General features: G+C 39.1%; 1 protein-coding gene across 4 annotated transcripts in view; it reads left to right on the top strand.

Moving 5' to 3' along the window:
- The window catches only part of CFI (complement factor I), a 72,622-nt gene that overhangs the window by 229 nt on the left and 50,807 nt on the right, over positions 1 to 21,586 (top strand). The window contains exon 1 of one of the 4 annotated variants that reach the window (XM_023219934.1): positions 12,674 to 12,984. The exons of the other annotated variants lie outside the window; for them this stretch is intronic. Within the exon in view, the coding sequence (XP_023075702.1) occupies positions 12,928 to 12,984 (57 nt within the window). The 5' untranslated portion in view covers positions 12,674 to 12,927. Of the gene's footprint in view, positions 1 to 12,673; positions 12,985 to 21,586 lie in introns of those variants that run through there. 4 annotated transcript variants of the gene reach the window in all.

The following is a 21,586-nucleotide window of genomic DNA, read 5'->3' as shown; positions in this document are numbered from 1 at the left end:
GCTAACTTCAGCAACTGTGCGGACAGGTCTCTCAGGTATATGAGCCGCGCTATGTCCAGTGGATCTGGTTGCCTCAGAACCTGTCACAGCCGGCGGAAGCGTTTATCTAAGTTTCTTGTTTCTTCCCGACCTTTTGATTTTCGCACCACTGAGCGCTCAGCTGTGCTTGTTCTTTTGTCCTATGGTCTCGCTAATTAGAGGAAGAAAAGCAATGCATGTGTTTGTGTAATTTTAAAGAAACTATGCTGTCTTACAGAAAACCAAACCATCATTTTTATCTTTTGTACCGGGTATTCATTCAAGTATGTTTTGAGCACCGACAGGATGTGAAGCGGACTGTGCTGGAAGCTCCTCTCCCTCTTCTCTCCTTAAGCCCCTTATATTTGACATCTGCTTCCTCCACATTCTCCAAAGCTTCTCTCACAAATAAAGGTAGTCACTTCCCATTTATTAAATTTGGCTGGAGTCTTTTACAACCAAACCCTCTGAGACCTTACCTTGATATTGACATCGTGTTTAGAAGAGGGTGGAACTTGGTACCTATCTAATTGAGAGGGTTATTGTAAATGGGATTTTAAAATACCTTTGTAGGCGGGGCGCGGTGGCTCAGGCCTGTAATCCCAGCACTTTGGGAGGCCGAGGCGGATGGATCACTTTAGGTCAGGAGTTCGAGACCAGCCTGGCCAATACGGTGAAACCCCTTCTCTACTAAAAATACAAAAATTAGCCGGGCATGGTGGGGCACACCTGTAATCGCAGCTACTCCGGAGGCTGAGGCAGGGGAATCGCTTGAACCCGGGAGGCGGAGGTTGCAGTGAGCCGAAATCACTCCACTGCACTCCAGCCCAGACGAACAGAGCAAGACTTGGTCTCAAAACAAACAAACAACAAAATAAATGAGAGAAGACACTTTTTCTTTTAGTTTAGTAAATGCTGCAATTTGATTTTAACGAATGTTGATCTTTTTATGGGCCTATATACGTGTAAGTGTATTATTTTTGAAACAAAAAATGAAAATTACCTATTTAGTGTGAAACCTTTCCTTGTCTTTTGCTGTGTATTTGCTCAGTTCTGAATTGAACTTGAGATTGTCACACAGATTTCATTGTCAACTGAAATGAGATGATTTCTGTCTTTACTCTTAAAACTTAGTAAGAAAAAGCTTGCTTGAGGCCGGGCGCTGTGGCTCAAGCCTGTAATCCCAGCACTTTGGGAGGCCGAGGCGGGCGGATCACGAGGTCAGGAGATCCAGACCATCCTGGCTAACACGGTGAAATCCCGTCTCTACTAAAAAATACAAAAAAAAAAAACTAGCCGGGCGAGGTGGCAGGCGCCTGTAGTCCCAGCTACTCAGGATCCTGAGGCAGGAGAATGGCATAAACCCGGAAGGCCGAGCTTGCAGTGAGCAGAGATCCGGCCACCACACTCCAGCCTGGGCGACAGAGCGAGACTCCGTCTCAAAAAAAAAAAAAAAAAAAGAAAGAAAGAAAGAAAAAGCTTGCTTGAACAAGAAGTTTGAAAGTACGTCAAAATGTTTATTACTGTCCTGAAAATGTCAAGCTGCTCTTCTTTCTCAGAAGTTCAAAACTTGCAGAAGCATAAATCAGGCCAGGCGCTGTGGCTCATGCCTGTAATCCCAGCACTTTGGGAGGCGGAGACAGGCGGATCACCTGAGGTCAGGAGTTCAAGACCAGCCTGGCCAACATGGTGAAACCCTGTCTCTACTAAAAATACAAAACTTAGCCGGGCGTGATGGTGGGCGTCTGTAGTCCTAGCTGCTTGAGTGGCTGAGGCAGGAGAATCGCTTGAACCCAGGAGGCAGAGGTTGCAGTGAGCCAAGATCGCGCCACTGCATTCTGGCCTGGGCAACAGAGCAAGAATCTGTATCAAAAGAAAAAGAAGAAACACAAATAAGTAAATTTTATCTTATATCTACAGTCATACATTCATAAAGTTCATCCTCTTTTCTCAGAGTCAGGTGCTCAGGCTGAGAAGATTCAAGGAAAGGGTTCCTCATCTAGTCATACAGTTGTGTTCAAGGGGAAGGAGAATACTGTACAGTTTTGTTCAGCAATTCCCCCTGGTGGTTTTCAGTAAGACTTGAGACTTCCTTACTCTAAAGTCCAAGCAACAGTGGAAACATTTCAAGATCCCTTTTTGCAATATAACTTTTCCAAATATTCAATTTTTATTTAAACCCAAAAATCTTGTCACTCGAAGTAAAAGGATTTTCTCCAGGGCCTGAAGATCCTTGTTCAACTAGTTCATGTGATGAAAATGTCTGTTAAGTAGGTGATATGGTTTGGATGTTTGTTCCCTCCAAATCTCATGCTGAAATTTTATTCCTAGTGTTGTAGATGGGACCTGGTGGAAGGTGATTGGATCATGGGGGCAGAATTCTCATGAGTGGCTTAGCACCATCCCTTTGGTGATAAGTGAGTTTTCACTCAGTTCACTTGAGATGTGGTTGTTTTAAGAGTCTGTGACTTCCTCCATCTCTTTCTCGCTCCCACTCTTGCCATGTGACATGCTGGCTCCCCATCACCTTTCGCCATGATTGTAAACTTCTAGAGACCTCACCAGAAACTGATGTCAGCACCTTGCTTCCTGTAAAGCCTCCAGAACCATAAGCCAATTAAACCTCTTTCTTTATAAATTACCTAGCCTTGGGCATTTCTTTATAGCAATGCAAAAAAAAAAAAAAAAAAAAAAAAAATGCTAGTTTCTGCAGCCATTCTTCATCTTCAAAGAATTTGGTAAAATCTGGGCTACTGTTTTCTTGAATGTATTTCTATGATTCATTTTCTAGGTCAAGCATCCTGTTAAGGAGCAGAATCTGTATTAGTTTCTCTCACTCCAATCCATAGTGTCAATAAACATTATTTTGTGTAATTTCTGTAGGTCAGAAATTACGGAGCAGCTTAGCTGGATGATTTTGACCCAGGGTCTCTCATAAGGTTGCAATCAAGATATCACCTGGGGCTACAGTCCTCTGAAGACTTGACTAGGGCTAGAGGATCCTTTTCTGAGGGAGCTCACTGACATGCCTAGCAAGCTGATGCTGCCTATTCCCAGGCCCCAGTTCCTTGCCATACGGACCTCTTCACAGGGTGCTTGAGTACTGACGTGACATGCCAGCTGGCTTCCCCCAAAACGATCTGCTAAGCCATAAGATTTATGCATGTGGAAGGAGATTTATATGGGCCTTGTCCAGGTTTTCACATAGTTTAAAAAAAAATTTTAGAAGTGAATTGCACTATGTTTGATAAGTCATCTTCATAGCATCATCTAGAACTTTTTTCATTTTTGCTTCAGAACTTTCTGACACCAGCACTCTGTGGGAAGAAAGCAGTGAGTTGTGAATGTGTCAGGATTTTAATGAGAATTGAAATCTCTGAAGGAACCAGTCCTTGATAGGGTACCATAAGTAGATACTGACACAGTTCTTCCAAAATGTACCTTCTGTTTCCAATATGAAGATAAGACAATAAATATATCTTTACCTTTGCTTCTTTGCAGCAGTGTTTCATAGAAGAAAAATTTTCTTAAATTTTGCCATAATTTATAAATCTTACAAATGCTACTCTATGACATTTGTTGTTGAAATCTGTTGATTCATCAACCTGGATAAGAAATTGTTAGGTTCTTTTGATGCTATGCAGCATTATGTGACATGTCATCAATCACATCAATTTATCAAACTTTGAAAGTGAAACCGTTTTAGTTTGTCATTACATCATATGCTATCATCTTACTCTCTGTAATTATACATGCTGAAATTATGAGGTCCCATCAATTGTGGGGCTTTTTCCTTTTCGGGTCAAAAAGTTCTTCAGCTAAATAACTTTCTTTCTGGACTTTTTTACTGAAGGTCACTTAAAAAAATACATTCTTTACTCTGGGTTTCCAAAGGTCATATAAAATTATCTGCTCTTTTACTATGGTTTGCAGTTAAGTGTCTTTTCAATTTTGCTGGAGCCATTGCTTCCTTTATAAGTTGTGATTCTTCTTTACTAACTTTATCAGAATTATTAAGGTTTAGAATTATCTTCCATCTCCCAGTTCATCTTCAAAAATCACCACATTGGACTATAAGTCATGTTTGTAAAACACAGATGCTAATAAAGTATAAAATAAGCAAACCAAGGAAATTTTTTTAAAAAATTATATCTTCAAATGCAGTTCACTTTTAACCTACAAGCTCCATGTGTCAGGCCTCTGAGCCAAGCCTGCATGTATACATACAGATGGCCTGAGGCAACTGAAAACTACAAAGGAAGTGAAACAGCCTGCTCCTGTCTTAACTGATTGACCAACCTTTAGACATTCCATTATGACCTGTTCCTGCCCCGCCCCACCGGATTGATTGATCGACCTCGTGACATTCTTATTCTGGACCATGTGTCTTATGATCTCCCCACCATGCACCTTGTGACCCCCTCCTCTGCTGACAATAGATAGCCACCTTTAACTGTAACTTTCCACTCCTTACCCCAGTCCTATAAAACTGTCCCACCCCTACCTTCCTTTGCTGACTGTCTTTTCGGACTCAGCCCACTTGCACCCACATGAAATAAACAGCCTTGTTGCTCACAGAAAGCCTGTTGGTGGACTCTCTTCACATGGATGTGCATGACACCATGTTTTGCAATGTCTACAACATTAGCAAAGCAACAGGGAGGCATTTTAGTTATGGGGCATTAAAATTCCTTCCTTAAAATATTATCTTTGATTATCTATTACATCAGGAGAGTTCATTAGCTGTCAGTTGACTGTGAATAAGGGGAGGCCAGGGGAGATCAGGAAATGTAAATCAGGAAGGATAGGCTGATGTTGTCAATCTATTGTCTCTCCCTCTTCCTCAACCTATTGTCCCTCCTTCTTAATTCAGCACCCACCAGTCATCAACAGCACCCCCTGCCTTCCATCAAAAGCTGAGAATGGACTCAATGAAATGAACATAGTTGTGTGGAGCACTGTCATGTTTGTGAATGACCTCTAGCAAAATTCCTAATAGAGTTGCTTTATCACTAGTCATCACTACAAGTGTTGGCATTACATGGAGAAAGAAGTTCAAAAGAATGCAAAAAAAAAAAAAAAAAATTCCAATCTCTTCTGGAATCCCTAGTAACTGCTCCTAGACCTCTAATAACATCTGCAGAAACTCATACTAGACTATAAGCTCCTGAAGAGTGAGAACTACATCTTCTTTGTTTTGGTATCCTAAGTACTTAGTACAGTGCCTGGAATAAAATTGATGCCCAATAAATATTTGTTAAATGGAACCGAATTCCTCTGTGCCTTGAATTTCTGCTCATGCCTTGAAAACCTACTTATTAACAAATGATCATAGAATGATGGTCAAAAAGAGAAAGAAAATATAAAAGAGATGGAGGGAAGAAAATATATATGTATAGTCTAGTTGTGGTATTCAAGATCTAAGAAGGTGTCCATCCAGTTGCTTTACTGAAAGGTTAGGACATCTAATTAAAATACCCAGTAAGGAGATACAGATGTTCCTCAACTTAGGATGGGGTTATATCCCAATAAACCCATCATGAGTTGAAAATATCTGAGTAGAAAATACATTTAATACATGTAACCTACTGAACATCATAGCCTAGCCTAGTCTACCTTGAAGGTGCTTGGAACACTTACATTGGCTTACAGTTGGGCAAAACTATCTGGCAGCACAGCACACTGGAAAGTCTCATTTGTTGCCGCTGCCCAGCATCATAAGAGAATATTGCATGTGTATCACTAGCCAGGGAGAAGATCAAAGTTTAAAATTTGAAGTACAGGTTTTGCTGAATGCTTATTGCTTTCACACCATTGTAAAGTAGACAAATTATTCACTGTAACCATTGTAAGTTGGGAGACTGTATTGCTAATGACAGTGAAGAGGGCTGCTGGCTAGGATTAGAGCTGAAAATTTTTATATTAGAACAAAATTGTAAAAGTACTTAGCCAAAGCTAGGCATGTAATCCCAGCACTTTGGGAGGCTGAGTGGGGCAGATCACCTTAGGTAAAGAGTTCGAGACTAGCCTGGCTAACATGGTGAAACCCCGTCTCTACTAAAAATACCAAAATTGGCTGGGCTTGGTGGCATGGGCCTGTAATCCCAGCTACTGGGGAGGCCAAGGCAGGAGAATCACTTGAACCCAGGAGGCTGAGGTTGTAGTCAGCATCAGCCAAGATCGCGCCACTGTACTCCAGCAACACAGCGAAACTCCACCTAAAAAAAAAAAGAACGAAAGAAAGAAAGACTGGGCGCTGTGGCTTACACCTATAATCCCAGCACTTTGGGAGGCCAAGGTGGGTGGATCACAAGGTCAAGAGATCGAGACCATCCTGGCCAACATGGTGAAACCTCGTCTCTATTAAAAATACAAAAATTAGCTGGCCGTGTTGGCATGCACCTGTAGTCCCAGCTACTCGGGAGGCTGAGGCAGGAGAATCACTTGAACCTGGGAGGCAGAGGTTACAGTAAACCAAAATCATGCCACTGCACTCCGGCCTGGTGACAGAAAAAAAAGTACTTAGTCAAGGTGCCATTAATTGTAAATATCAATGTGAACTCATGACTTTCTCTTTTATTTGTTTTTTATTATGAAAATTTCAAACATAAACAAAAGTTGATAGAACAATATAATGAACCTTTCTCTATACAACACTCACCTTCAATCAGCCTTTTGCAAATGTTTTCCTCCGTTTCCTCACTGTTGTTATTAAAATTATTATAGCTAGAGTGTTTTATAGTAAACATTCTGTTCATAAATCTCCAGCAGAGGACTCTTTTAAAAACATAAGCACAATACCATTACAACACCTAACAAAAATAATATTTTCTTAGTATTAGCGAATATCCAGTTCATGTGGAATTTTCCCAAGTTATTTCAAAATGTCTTTTAATAGTTGGATCAATCAAATGAAGATCCAAACAAGGGCCATCCATTGTATTTTATTGATATGTCTCTTAATTTTCTTTTATTCTATGTCAGTTTCCTCTCCCTGTTCCCCCCACCAACCCCCGCCCCATGGCATTTATTTGTTGAAAAAAACTGAGTCTTTTGTCATGTAGAATTTCCCACTTTCTCACTGATTACATCCTTGTGGTGGTATAAATTGTTTTTCTATCCTCTGTATTTCCCATAAACTGGTAGTTAATTGATAGTGAGATCTAAAGACTTGTGTTCAGATTCTTTTTTTTTCTCTCTCTCTTCTGCAAGAATACTTCCTAGTGTCCCATGAAGAGGCACATAATGTCTGGTTGTCTGTCTCTGGGGATGATATCAGTCAGCGGGATCAGTGTTATCAGCCTCATCCACCTCTTAGAGTTCCCTGCCAGCTTTTCACCTAATGGTTTTAGCAGCTGTTGGTGATCATCACTAGGTCTATTGGCTCATAAGGTAGTGCAAAATAGTAATATGATAATTCTATCATTTCTTTTGCAATTATTAACTGAAATAAAGAAATTTTCTTTTTTATTTCAATTTTTTGCTATCATTGTTCTTTGCAATGCTTAAAATATTTAATCTTTGGCTTGTGAGAGCCCCTTCAAGTCTTTCAGAACTACCAACTAGCCTGCGATGGCTTCCTTGCTTTCTGGTACAAAATATTTCTTTTACATTTTATGCCCCAGATGTGGAATCCCGCTTTCTCCAAAGAGCCTTGTTTTTTTAAATGGAAAATGGTATGTAGAGAAGACAATCTGCCACTAAGGAGTGCTCATTGCTTCTGGATTGTTAGGACTTCTAGGCCCTATCAATGGACACAATGGACAACTAAGAGGTAATTATTTTTAGAAAGCAAAAAAACTGGAGGTCATAGTGACAGTTCCAATTCAAAGTTAAATTTACAGGGTTTCCATTTCTTTGAATTTAAACTTGTGTTTGTCTTACCCTGAAATTCTTATGACATTGGCATAATTACTTGTTTGCCTTAACCTCCACATATATATATACATATGTTGTCAAGTAAGTATTATTATTAACGGTAAGACTATTGAATACTACTTACTCCTTCAATGACTGCAGGAGAAGGGTGGGATACGAGGCCTCAGGGGTTTGCCTATGGCTTGCCTCTTAAGTGCAGAGTCTCCCTCAACTTGATGGAGGTTGGTGTCGTCTAGAATGCTTCTCTGCTTCTGCCTCAGTGTCCACTCAAGGGGTTCTGGGTTAGAGCATGTGCTACAGAGAGCCTTACTGTAGGCTTTAGCCTGGAGTAAATTCTCAAGTTGCCCCCATGTGGGCCACTGGCTCAGATGTTCTTCCCTTTATTTATTAATTACTTAGTCCATCACTTCTCTCAGATTCTACTGTTTCTATTTATTCTGTGGTCTTTTTTATTTTGGATACCTTGTTGTCACGTATATGAATTTGACACTTCTTAAGCTCATTTAAGTTTTGCAGTTAATCTTTTCCTGTCTACTGTATGTATTCTAGTAATTCCTCACTGTTTATGTCCTATTAATGAATCCTTCTTCATTTTTCAGTGGAATTACTTTTATTTTTATATTTATTTTCATTGAGATCATAGGAGGAAAGAGACTTAAACTGAATAAAATTTCAGTCCTCATGAGCACTTTACATTTTCTTTTTGTTAACTGCTGTATTAGTCCATTCTTGCACTGCTATAAAGAAATACCTGAGACTAGATAATTTATAAAGAAAAGAGGTTTAATTGGTTCATGGTTCCACAGGCTGTATAGAAAGCATGATACTGGCATGTGCTCAGGTTCTGGGGAGGCCTCAGGAAACTTACAGTCATGGCAGAAGGCAAATGGAAAGCACACACATTACGTGGCTGGAGTAGGAGCAAGAGAGAGGGGGCATTTTAATCAGAAAGGATCAGAAACAGTCCTCATTCACATGGAATGGGCAACATATACACTTAAAGTTTTCTCCAGGCCTTATCTGCCACCTTCTGACATAATATAATAGTCAGAGATCTGGATCATCTGGATTTTCCATAAGTCACCATGGTTGTTTTTCCATTGATAGCATTACCTTGATCAGAGGAGATGAGGAAGTAGCATGATAAATACTTTGGTAAGACACATGTGTTCCAGAGAGTAGGAAATAAAGCCTGATACATCAGTAAAATTTTTAGGAAACCAGTGTTCAGGAACCTGCTGGAACATCCTCTCTAATGTAAAAGACAAATTATTGTATCTTGTAATTTCTTTAACAAAGAAGGAAGCACAAAACCTGATGAGACTTTTTGGATGCTGGGAGCGAATATTCTGCACTAGGGAATACTGTTCCAGCTGCCAAAGCAGAAAAGGTTTCTGCAGTGGTCCAGCAGACTGTATAACATCAGAAGTCTCAGTGATGGGGGAAAAAAATGCTGTGAGGTGTTTGAGGAAGATCGTGTGGGAGAACCACAATATAGGATCTCAGGGTTCTGGAGCAAGGCCATGCCATCTGCAGCAGAGAATTGTATGTCTTTTGAAAACCAATTTGTATATTACTGGTTCCTGGTAAATGCAGAATAATGAATCATAGGACACTACATCACCATACAGCCAGAACTGCCTATTATTCTCTGGATCCAAATGGACCCGCAAAGCAGGCCTAGCAAAAATGTATTGTAAGATAGAAGTCTGACATCCAGAGCCAAACGCAAACAGGACCAGAGGTATGAGCAAGGTGCATAAACAGGTAGCAGGTAGGCCACACTGCCCCGTCCCCAGCATCCAAACAGTTGCACTCATGCCCCTTCCTCATCTCACACCTATAGCTTCCTCGGGAATCTGGTATGACCAGCTGAAGGAGGAGAGAAAAGGTCACATTTTGTTTACAGATGGGTTGGCTTGGTATATAGGTACAAGTTGAAAATAGACAGAGGCTGCATTACAGCCACACTTTGGAGTGGTTTTGAAAGACAGTGGTGAGAGAAAGTCCCCCCAAAGGGCAGAGCTGCAGGTGGTACACCTGGTCATCCACTTTGTGTGGAAAGGGAGGTGGCCTGAGGCTAGACTTTATATAGAATCACAGGCAATAGTGATTTCCTGATCATCTTTTGTTCCTGAAATGAAAAATATTCAAAGATCAAGAGCAAAAAGTTCTGGGATACAAACAGTAACTTTACCCTGAGAAGTGAATGGTAACCAAGGGTTCAGACCACTCCTGAAAGAGACTGTGGGTCATATCATCAGGTACATCACTGACATCAGCAGAGGTGGGAGGTCAGAGTGAAGGGAATCTAGAATGGATACATGTACCTACAGAAGTGGGCATGAAGTATAAAAATCTTTGTATCACATGTTAATGCCTACCAGAAAGCATCTACTGAGAAAAGGCACTAAATAACCAACAAAATGGCTCAGCCAATTTGGCCCAACAAAATTATTGAGCCAAAATGACTGAGTCTCAGTCATCAGTCACCCCAGTGCTGTCACGATGGGCACAAGAATGAAGTGCCCATGGTAGCAGAGATAGAGGCTACCCATGACACCAATAGTATGGACCCCAAGGCTTATCTAGCTCCCATGATTAACAAATGCCCAACCTGACAGCAGCTGACACTAATACTGTCCCCACAAGATGGCACAATTCATCAGGGAGACCAACTAGTCACTTAGTAGCAAGTTAACTACATCTGATTCTTTCACTCTTTGAAGGGTCAGTGGTCTATTCTTACAGGAGTAGACATATATTTGAGGTATGAGCGTGCCTTTCTTGCCTGCAGGGCCTCCGTTAGCACCATAATCCAAAGAATTATAGAGTGCTTAATTATCTACCAAAGATCACATCCTGCCAGACAAGGCTACCCACTTTACAACAAAGCAGGCCCAGGAGTGGGCCTGTGATCATGCAATCCCCTGGTCATATCACATACCACACCACTCAGAAGCTGGTGGACTTACAGAATGTTGGAATGGGCTGCTGAGGGCAGAGCTGAGGTGCCAGTTAAATGCAAAACTTTGTGAGAATGGGGTGCTATCCTCCAGGAAGCAGTATATACATTCAATCAAAGACTTTCATATAGCATTGTATTCCCAATAGGAAGAATACGTGGGCCTGGGAACCAAGGAATAAAGGCAAGAATGACCACACTTACCATCACCCCCATTAACCAATTGGGAACTTTGTGCATCTTGTCTCCACAATTGTAGACTCTGCAGGGTTCATTGTCTTGGTCTCCAAAGGACTATACTTTCACCAGGGGCAAGCAAGAATCCCATAGAATTATAAACTAGAGCTGTTGCCTGGTGTACACTGAGCTCTTTGTGTCTAGGGACCAACAAGAAAGAAAGAGTCATAATCCACAAGAGTAATTGACCCTGATCATTCCGAGGAGGTAGGGCTGCTATTACTATAACGTGGGCAGGGAGGAAGATGTGTAGAACCCACATAACCTACTGGGGTACCTCTTTTGTTGTTGTTGTTGTTGTTATTGTTTCTTTTTTAAGAGAGGCTCTCTGTCACTCATGCTGGAGTACAGTGGTGCAATCATGGCTAACTGCAGCCTCAACCTCTCCCTGTGTTGCCCAGGCTCATCTCAAACTCCTGGCCTCAAGCAATCCTCCTGCCTTGGCCTCCCAAAGTGCTGGGATTATTGGAGTGAGCCACCATGTCCAGCCTGCCTCTTGTGACAGTAGGGATACAAATGGCAACGTTTGCCTGAGAAACAAAGGGTAACCAGGGGCTTAGACCGCTCGTGAAGGACATTGTGGGTCATGTCATCCAGTAAGTCACGGAGACCAGCAAAGGTGGGAGGTCAGGGTAAAGGGAATCTAAAATGGATAGGAAGGGGGCCAAGGGTGAGTATCAGGTACAGCCCCAAGATCAACTGCCAGGATGGGAGCTGTAGTTTTTCCCATTCACTTCCTCTTCTAAGTTTTCCCTCAAGAATAGAGGCCCAATGAAATTTTTAAGGAGCCACTCCTGGAGTATATATGGAACATAGATCTAAAAGGTGCAAGTATGTACCCTGAAAGACAGAGGTGAGTTTCCCAGAAGCCCTGTCAAGGAAGGTCTTCCTACCTGGCTGTAAAGAATGTAGTCAGAAGATACCTCCTCCTGATAGCACATAATTGTCAGATCCTACCATGTCTGCCTTAGCTACAGAAAACTCTCTCACCTAAGTATATGCCCTTCTTGGGCAATATATAGTAGGGGACCGAGCAAGGCAGAATATAATGGCCCAGCCATTTATACTGAAATCAGGGGCCCTGTGACAAGTCACACTCACTTCAGTTCAACTTCTCCCTCTGCTCACCCCTGCTTCCCCTCCCTTCCTTGTATGGGTATCGATCCCTAACAAACACTTGTACCCCATACTCACTGTCTCAAGTCTGCTTCTGGTGAACCCAATTGTGTCAGCATTTCTGCTATCACAGATTTATTTCATAAATAGATAAATCCTGCATGATAGTTGGTACTGGCACAAGAATACCTGTTTTTAAAACTTCTTGTACTCCAAAAATAAAATTTGATCACAGCACAACAGATACATGGTAAAGAAGCTGGTTTCTAGAGTTTTAAATGTATTTTGCAGCCTTTGCTATGGTCTGCTTTCATTTTTACTGTCTCCTAGTCTTCAACCTTAAGTTTAAAAAATTTTATTTTTATTTTACAAACAAAAAAAAATTGCTTCCAATATAATTTCTGTCTTCCCTGGAATACATAATTGAGTCATTGCTCATTAACAGGGTGGGAGGAAATCAGTCTCTTCTAGTGGAAACAAGTTCCTATTGGTTACCTCCCTCTGCTCTTTACTGGGAAGGCCATTTTTTGGTTTCAGTTACGGTAAATCTCTCTGGATTTCAGCCAAATTCTTTCAGAGTTCAAAAGTACAGAGTTCTTTAGGAGGCTTGTTCTTTTGAAATATTTTTTCAGAGGTTAAAAATTAAATTTCAAAATAATACCTGGGGTGTAAAAGAGTTCTCAGCAGAGACAAAGACCCCGAACACCTCCAACATGAAGCTTCTTCATGTTTTTCTGTTATTTCTGTGCTTTCACTTAAGTTTTTGCAAGGTAAGCAATTCAATCTTTATGCAAACAATTTTAATTGATAGTTTAAAGGTTGTAAAAATATAGAAAATAATCTTAAATTTATAATTTTGACTTAAATATTACATAGTTCAGTTACCAACAATGCCACTCTATAGTCAGCAACAAATGTTTTATGTTAATATCTTGATAAAATAGTTTTTTTTTAAAAAGCTCTTTTTATGTGCTTATATATGCAGAGGCATTGCACTGAACAAGAGTTTTACTAATACAAGACTGATTTATTGTAATTGTAGTAAATAAAAAAATATTTACCAGGTTCCTCCTGTGTATAAGGTACAGTACTAGAAAGACAGTGAGACTGATCTCTTCCTTCAATAACCTCTTAGTACACTCTATAGCTATAGAAAGGGGAAATAATAAGCAAACTTGAAACATCTGAAAACACGAAAGTACAAGTTACAAGACAGTATACATTTAATTGTCAAAAGTGTTACAAATATGTGGAAAGGATTTTAATGAGAGGACAAATCGCTTCATGCTGAGAGGTCATGAAGAGATTATGGATCAAGTAGGATTTGAGCTGAACCTTTAATTCTGTATTACATGTGATCAGTGGTGAGAAAGAGGAGTGATTTCCAGCTTTTTTAGCCAGGAAAAGCAGCAAGTACTACCATAGGAAGGCAGCAATGCACAAGGCCCCTCCAAATAAATGAATTCATTTGATCAGAATGAAGGGTTTGTGGGCTACAAAGGAACTCGAAACTGAAATGACATATTGTACTGAAGTTAGAGTGTCATCTATTAAGGTGAAAAATGTTTAAAACATTTTAGATACTTACTGATGATTGCCAACTTTGGTGGCAATCCAAAACTATCTTGTCTTAGTGCCAGCTTGTAGAAGAAAATATTTAAAGAAAACTACTTAAGAAAACACACTCTAAGATTCTTGTAACTTCTAAAATAGTTGCTATCATCACTGCAATGTTTATAATAGAGAATAAATGGAAATAACTAATGCTTATTAATAAGACACTGGTTAGATTATTGTATATTCAAAATTGAACTATTATGTAGCCATTGAAATGACAATTTATCTAAATAAAAAGTCCTTACTACAATTTTATTTTTATTGAAGAAAAACACACACACACACACACACACACATAAATGCATACTTATACCTATTTATATATATGACTAAAAGATCTTACAGTATATGTATTAAATAGTTAATAGTTGCTGTCATTGGCTAATAAGATTACTGGTGATTCTATTTTCTGTTTTATACATTTCTGAATTTCAGAATTCAAACTTTTTTATTCTTTTTTTATTTAAAACAAAGGTGTATTACTTTATAATTAGAAAACTTACTTTTTTGAGAATAAGAATTATTCCAGCTCCCTTTTCTAGTCCTGAAGAGAGCCTCTTTCTTTTATTGAACAGTCTTCCAAAAACAAAGTTGCCTTCAGTGCTTTAAGAAGCAGCATTTTAAGAAGGGTTAATCTCAAGTTCATGAAAATTTCAGAGCTTCTTTAAATATTTGTTTATGAAAGAAAGTGGAGTTTTTAAATTCTATTTGCTGAGAAGTAACCATTTTTAAGTGGTTACTCTTAAAGACAATATAATTAGTATTCATATAGTTTTAAAACAAATCTAAGTTTTCAAAATGAAATGAAGTATGTGCAGCTGGGATACATTTTTAAGAGCTGAGGGTAGGTTTCTGCCTAAGGGATAAAAAGTATCCCCTTCCTTATTAGTAGTATTTTTTAATCAGAACATCTTGATGTACTGATGCTAAGGTGGATGATGTCAATGACAGTATAGATGGCAATGAGATAGAATTAAGTTGCTCTGAATAGTGAAAGAAGAAAAGCAGTTTTACTGAACCTACTCAGACAAGGAAACTAGAGGATTCAGAAAAGATGAAAAAGAAACCCATAGCACAGTGGGAGTGGCTGCTGGTGGTAGGAATAGGGCCTTATGATGGTAGGAATAACCAAAGGATGTTCAACAACAAGGAAACTGGCTGGGTGAGGGGTTTCACACATGTAATCCCAGTACTTTGGGAGGCTGAGGGAAGAGGATTGCTTGAGCTCAGGAGTTTGAGGCTGCAGGGAGCTATGATCATGCCACCATATTCCAGCCTGGGTGACACAGCAAGATCCTGTCAAAAAAAAAAAAAAAAAGAAAAAGAAAAAACAGAAGCCAAATGTTTCAGTCGACATGATTACTTACTATAATTGTCCTGTGACATAATCACCAACTGATACCCTAAATTTTATTTTACTCTAAAATTTAATAAAATCTCAGGTGTATATGGGTGGAATTTTAGAGAGAAAGAACTGGGATAATGTTAAGCAGAATGACAACATCCTGGAAACGAAGGGTGGCACACAGGAGGGTGTGCAGTACAAGTGATGGCAGTGGAAATGGCAGAGTAGGCAGATCCACCAAAACCAAAAACCAAAAATCCACTTCCACAAAAACCAAAGAGAAGCTGTCAGAACCAACTTTATTTAGAACTGTGGAAAACAGTCAAAGTTTTATAGCACCTAAGCAAATGTTGAATGAAGGAACAGGCAACTAAAAATGGTAGGAAAGTTTTGTGGCATTTTGTGCATATGTCTTTTGTGCCCTTACCCCATACATTCCCTGATTTGACAGTGGTCTTGAAGGATAGCTATCTACGTTTCTCACTCAGGGAGGGACCCTATTCCCTAGCACTAGAAAGAACACAGAAGACCTTATTCAAAAATAATGTGTTTGTCTTTTCTATCCTAAAGCCTACCTGAAGGACAGACCCCAGGCACTTGTCTTGGTTTCACCTATCTCAGAACTCAGAGTAGAAAAGCATTAGTATTGCAAAGCACAGGCACTGTAAGATTAATGAGCAATCTCAGCTGTCTAGGGCAAAGGATTACAGTGGAGGTACATAACAGAGCACCAAAGCATGGGGGAAAACTAAGGTCTTATGGAAAATTAGGGCATTCAAAAGTGCTTGTGTGTATTGGGGGAGTTTAGGAAGCCACATACATGCTCAGGGCAGGATACATGCTCAGAAAAACCTCAGAAGACTCTGAGCCTGCACCTCTGGTGGATGTCTAGGTTCAGTCCAAGTGTGAAGTGAAAGCTAATGTAGAGTTGCACATGGCCTGGAAAAGTGCCAGGACAGAAACAATCTGCAAAGACTGGGAGAGATTTTGAGATTTTGATTTGTTTTTCTGGGTTTCTTTTTCTTCTCTCTCTCTCTCTCTCTCTCTCTCTCTCTCCTATTGCATTGAAGGAAATCTCTGTCTAAATACTAACCGAATATAAGTCAAAGGAACAGACTTTAAAGACCACATGTGATAAAGAATAGACTTACCAAAAATAGTTTAAAAGTCATCAAACACCAAGCAACCAAGACAAACCCCAAGTAGAAGGAAGAGTCTGATTTCAAGAGTTACTGTAAGAGTCAAAATGTCCAGTTTCCAACTAAAAATTATGACGCATGCAAAGATATGAGAAAGTATGGCCCATTTACAGAAGAAATGAACATAATCTGTTCCAGAAGAAGCACAAACTTTGTACTCGCTAAACAAAGACTTAATGGTCTTTAAAAAAAGAAAAACACTTTACTGAGTTATGATTGACATATAATAATCTATACATATTTAGTGTACATAACTTGATGAGTTTGAGTTTGGAGATTAATATATGTCTGTGAAAATATCACAACATATGCCATAAACATATTCACCACTTCCAAAAGTTTCCTCTCACCCTCTTTACTTATTATTTTTTGTGTACATATAACAACTCTTAACATAAAATAAATTGTGCTCTTAGTAAATTTTTAAGTATACAATACAGTATTATGAACAATAGGCACTATTCTGTAGTGTAGATCTCTAAGAATTATACATCTTGCATAACTGAAAATTTATACCTTTGACTAGTACTTCCCTGTTTCCCTCTCACCCAGTCCTTGGCAACCACCATCCCACTCTCTGGTTCCATAAGTTTGACTATCTTAGATTCCTAATGTAAGTGGTATTATGTGGTATCTATCCTCCTGTCCCTGCCTTGTTTCACTTAAATTAATGTCCTCTAGGTTATCCATATTGTCACAAATGACAGGGTTTCCTTCTTTTTTAAGGCCAAATAATGTTTCATTGCATGTATATACCACATTTTCTTTATCAGTTCTTCCACAACTGTAGAAGAATTTCCCTTTCTCCATATCTCAGCTACATTTGTTACCTTTGGCTATTTTGACAATAACCATCCTAACTGGTGTGTGATTTTGATTTTCGTTTCCCTAATGGGGTTAGTGATATTAAACACCTTTTGAAGTACCTATTGACCATTTACATATCTTATTTGAAGAAATGTCTATTCAGCTCCTTTGCCCACTTTTTAAAGTAGACTATTTGGTTTTTTGTTGTAGGAATTCCCTATGTATTTTAATAGATATTAACCTCTTATCAGATGTATAGTTTGCAAATATTTTCTTCCATTCTATATGTTGTCTTTTCATTTTGTTAACTGTAACCTTTGCTGTGCAGAAGGTTTTTAGCTTGATGTAGTCCCGCTTGTCTATTTTTGCATTTGTTGCCTGTGCTTTTGTCATCATAGTCAAGAAATTATTGCCAAGACTAATGTCAAGAAGCTTATCCCTTATGTTTTATTCTAAAAGTTTTATGATTTCAGGTGTATGTGTAAGTCTTTAGTCCATTTTGAGTTGGTTTTTGTGTATGGGATAATATAGGGGTCCAATTTCATTTTTTGCATGTGGATTTCCAGTTTTCCCATTACCACTTATTGAAAAGACTATCCTTCACCCATTGTACATTGTTGGCTTCCTTGTTGAAGAGCAGTTGACTATCCATGCATGGGTTTATCTCTGAACTTTCTACTTTGTTCCATGAATCTATATGTCTGTTTTTATGAGAGTACCATATTGTTTTGATTACTGCAGCTTTGTGATATTTTTTAAAGTCAGGAAGTTTGATGCCTCTGGCTTTGTTCTTCTTGCTCAAAAAGTTGTTTTGGCTATTCAGTGTCTTTTGAAATTCCATATAAATTTTAGAATTATTTTTTCTATTTCTGTAAAAAAATGCCTTTGCAATTTTGATAGAGATTGTATTGAATCTGTAGATTATTTGTGATAGTATAAACATTTTAACAATATTAATTTTTTCAGTGAAGGAATGTGAGTTGTGTTGCCATTTCTTTGTGTCTACTTTCATTTCCTCATCAGTGTTTTACAGTCTTCAGGGTACCAGTTTTTCACCTCGTTGGTTAAATTTATTTCTAAGTACTTTATTCTTTTAACTGCTATTGTAAATTAGATTGTTTTGTTTTGTTAAAGACAGGGTTTTGCACTGTTGCCCAGGTGGGAATGCAATGGCAAATTATAGCCCACTGCAGGCTTGGCCTCCTGTGCTCAAGCGACCTTCCTACCCCAGCCTCCCAAGTAACTGTGACAAAAGGTGCGCACTACCATGCCAACTAATTTTATTTTTTGTAGCAATGGGACCTTGCTATGTTACCCAGACTGGTCTCGAACTCCTAGCCTCAAAGGATCCTCCCACCGTGGGGCCTCTCAAAGCACTGGGATATAGGCATGAGCTGCCGTACCTGGCCTAAGATGGTTTTCTTAATTTCTTTCTAGGACAGTTCATTATTGGTGTATAGAAACACCATGATTTTTGTATGTTAATTTTGTATCCTGCAGCTTTAATGTTGCTGTTTGTCATCTTTTCATTTCTACTTGAATAAAACCTTTTATCATTTCTTATGAGGCAGACGATATATTTCCTGTTTTGGTTTATTGGGGAAAGTCTTTATCTCTCTTTCATTTTTAGAGGGTAGCTTTTCTGGGTGTAACATTCTTGGTTGGCAGTGGTGTGGGGGTTTTTTATTTCTTCCTTTCAACACTTTGAATATATCATCCCACTCTTTCCTGGCCTGCAAGGTTTCTAAAGAAGAAGAAATTTGAAGAACAAATCCACTGATAGTTTTATAGGGTTTTTTTTTTTTTTTTTTTTTTTTTTTTTGTATATGACAAGTTGCTTTTCTCTTTCTTTCAAAATTGTCTTTTTGTCTTTGACATTTGACAATTTGATTATAACGTGTCTCAGTCTAGACCTTTTTAGGTTCGATATCTTTGTGATCCTTTTGGGGCTCATGACTCCAGATGTCCATTTACTTCCCTAGATTTGAGATGTTTTCAGGCATTGTTAATTTAAATAAGCTTTCTTTCCTTTTCCCTTTCTCTTCGTCTTCTGTAAATAACATAATGCATACATTGGTTTGCTTGATGGTGTCCCATGAGTCCTGTAGTCTTTCTTTATACTTTTTAATTCATTTTTTCATTTTTGTTCCTCTGACCGTATAATTTCAAATAACCTGTCTTTGAGTTCACTGATTCTCTCTTCTGTTTGACTAAGTATGGTGTTCGAGCTCTCTATTGAATTTTTCAGTTCCATTGTTGTATTCTTTTTGCCTCCAAAATTTCTCTTTGGTTCTTTTTTATGGTTTCTGTTTGTCGAATATCTCATTTTTCTCATGAATTATTTTCCCCTAATTTTGTGTAGTTGTTTATCTGTTTTCTTTTATAGCTCTTTGAGCTTCTTTAAGATGTTACTTTGAATTATTTGTCAGGCAATTTGTAGGTCACCAATCCTTTTGAGTCACTTATTGGAGCTTTATTTGCTCCTTGGATGGTGTCTTTTTTCTTCATAATCCTTGTAGCTTGTATTAGTGTCTGGATGTTTGAAGAAGCAGCCACCTCTTTCAGTCTTTACAGACTGACTTTTGCAGCAAAAGCTTTTCACAAATCAGTTAGCCAGAGATTCTGGGTGGTCCAGCTGGTGGGGCCCGTGTAAATAGCTTGAGACCATGTGTGGGTGAGCGTGGTGCCTAGGTCTACCAGTGGGCCTGGTGCCACTGTCACTGCGTGGGTGGACAGTCTTGATGCCAGTGTCCAGGGGCAGGGTTGCTCTCTTTTTTCTCCACAAGAGAGCTCATGATCCAAAGGAATCTCTTTCTTTGTGTTGCTGTGTAGGGTAAAGGGTGACTCTATAAAGTGAAACTTGTTTTCTTACCCTTTCAATATTTTCTCATATCTTTGTTCTACTTGCATGCTATAACCTCTCACCTTGATCCTGGAGCTCTCATAAAGGTATTTTTATTCATAGATGGTTGTTACATTGGTGTTTCTGTGGGAAGACAAGTGCTGGGACATTTTGTTCCACCATCTTGCCAGTGTCACACTTTTCAACTGTCTTAAATGTGCTCAGAGCTACCAGAAACCCTGATAATAATGTATAAACAAATATAGAATATTAATAAATAAATAGAATTTTTTTGGAGACAGAGTCTTGCTCTGTCACCCAAGCTGGAGTACAGTGGCACAGTCTTGGCTCACTGCAACCTCTACCTCCCAGGTTCAAGTAATTCTCGTGCCTCAGCCCCCCGAATAGCTGGAATTACAGGTGCCCACCACCACGCCCAGCTAATTTTTGTATTTTTAGTGGAGATGGGGTTTCACCATGTTGGCCAGTCTGGTTTTGAACTCCTGACCTCAAGTGATCCACCCACCTCACCCTCCCAAAGTGCTGGGATTACAGGCATGAGCCACTGTGACTCGCCAACAAATAGAAATTTTAAAAAGAAACTAGACAAAACTTCTGGAGTTGAAAAGCACAATAACAAACATGAAAAATTTTCTAATAGGTTTCAGTAGAAGATTTGAACAGGCAGAAGAAATAGTCAACAAACTTGATGATCAGTCCATTTAATTAATTATCCAGTATGAGGAGCAGAAAGAAAAAAGGATGACAAAGAATGAACAGAGCCTATGAGACTTGTGCAACACCATCTAGCATACCAAAATATATATAATGGGAATCCCAGAAGGAGAAATAAGAAAGTAAGAGAGAATATATGAAGGAATAATGGCTGAAAACTTTCCACATTTGATCAAATGCATGACTGTCCACATTCAAAAAGCTCAATGCAATCCAAGAAGGATAAACACAAAAAGGTCCAAACCAAGACACATTATAATCAAATTGTCAAAACCAAGGATGAAGAAAGTCTTGAAAACAACATAGTCATAAGATTCCGTAAGATTAGCAGCAGCTTTCTCATCAGAAACCATGGAGGCCAGATGAAAATTTTGTTTGTTGAAAGTAAAAAACTGTCAACCAAGAATTCTGTATCTGGCAGAACTATCCTTCACAAATGAAGGAGAAATGAAGAAATTCACAGATAAATAGAGGCTGAGGGAGTTAGCTACTAATAGACCTGTCCTACAAGAAATGCACTACAAGTGGCTGGATGCGGTGACTCATTGCCTATAATCCCAGCACTTTAGGGGAATGAGGCAGGAGGACTGCTTAAGCCCAGGAGTTCAAGACTAGCCTGGAAAACACAGCAAGAGCCCATCTCTATAAAAAATAAAGTTAGCAAGGTGTGGTGGCATGTATCTGTAGTCTCAGCTACTTGGGAGGCTGAGGTGAGAGAATCATTTGAGCTCAGGAGTTCAAAGCTGCAGTGAGCTCTGACTACACCACTCCATTCAAACCTAGGTAACAGAGTGAGATCGTCTCTGAAATAAAATTAAGTTAAAATA

Source organism: Piliocolobus tephrosceles, chromosome 3, assembly GCF_002776525.5.
Source record: "Piliocolobus tephrosceles isolate RC106 chromosome 3, ASM277652v3, whole genome shotgun sequence".
NCBI classification, from domain to species: domain Eukaryota; kingdom Metazoa; phylum Chordata; class Mammalia; order Primates; family Cercopithecidae; genus Piliocolobus; species Piliocolobus tephrosceles.
Note: the sequence above shows the minus strand (reverse complement) of the source record. Positions and strands in the feature narration are given on the sequence as shown.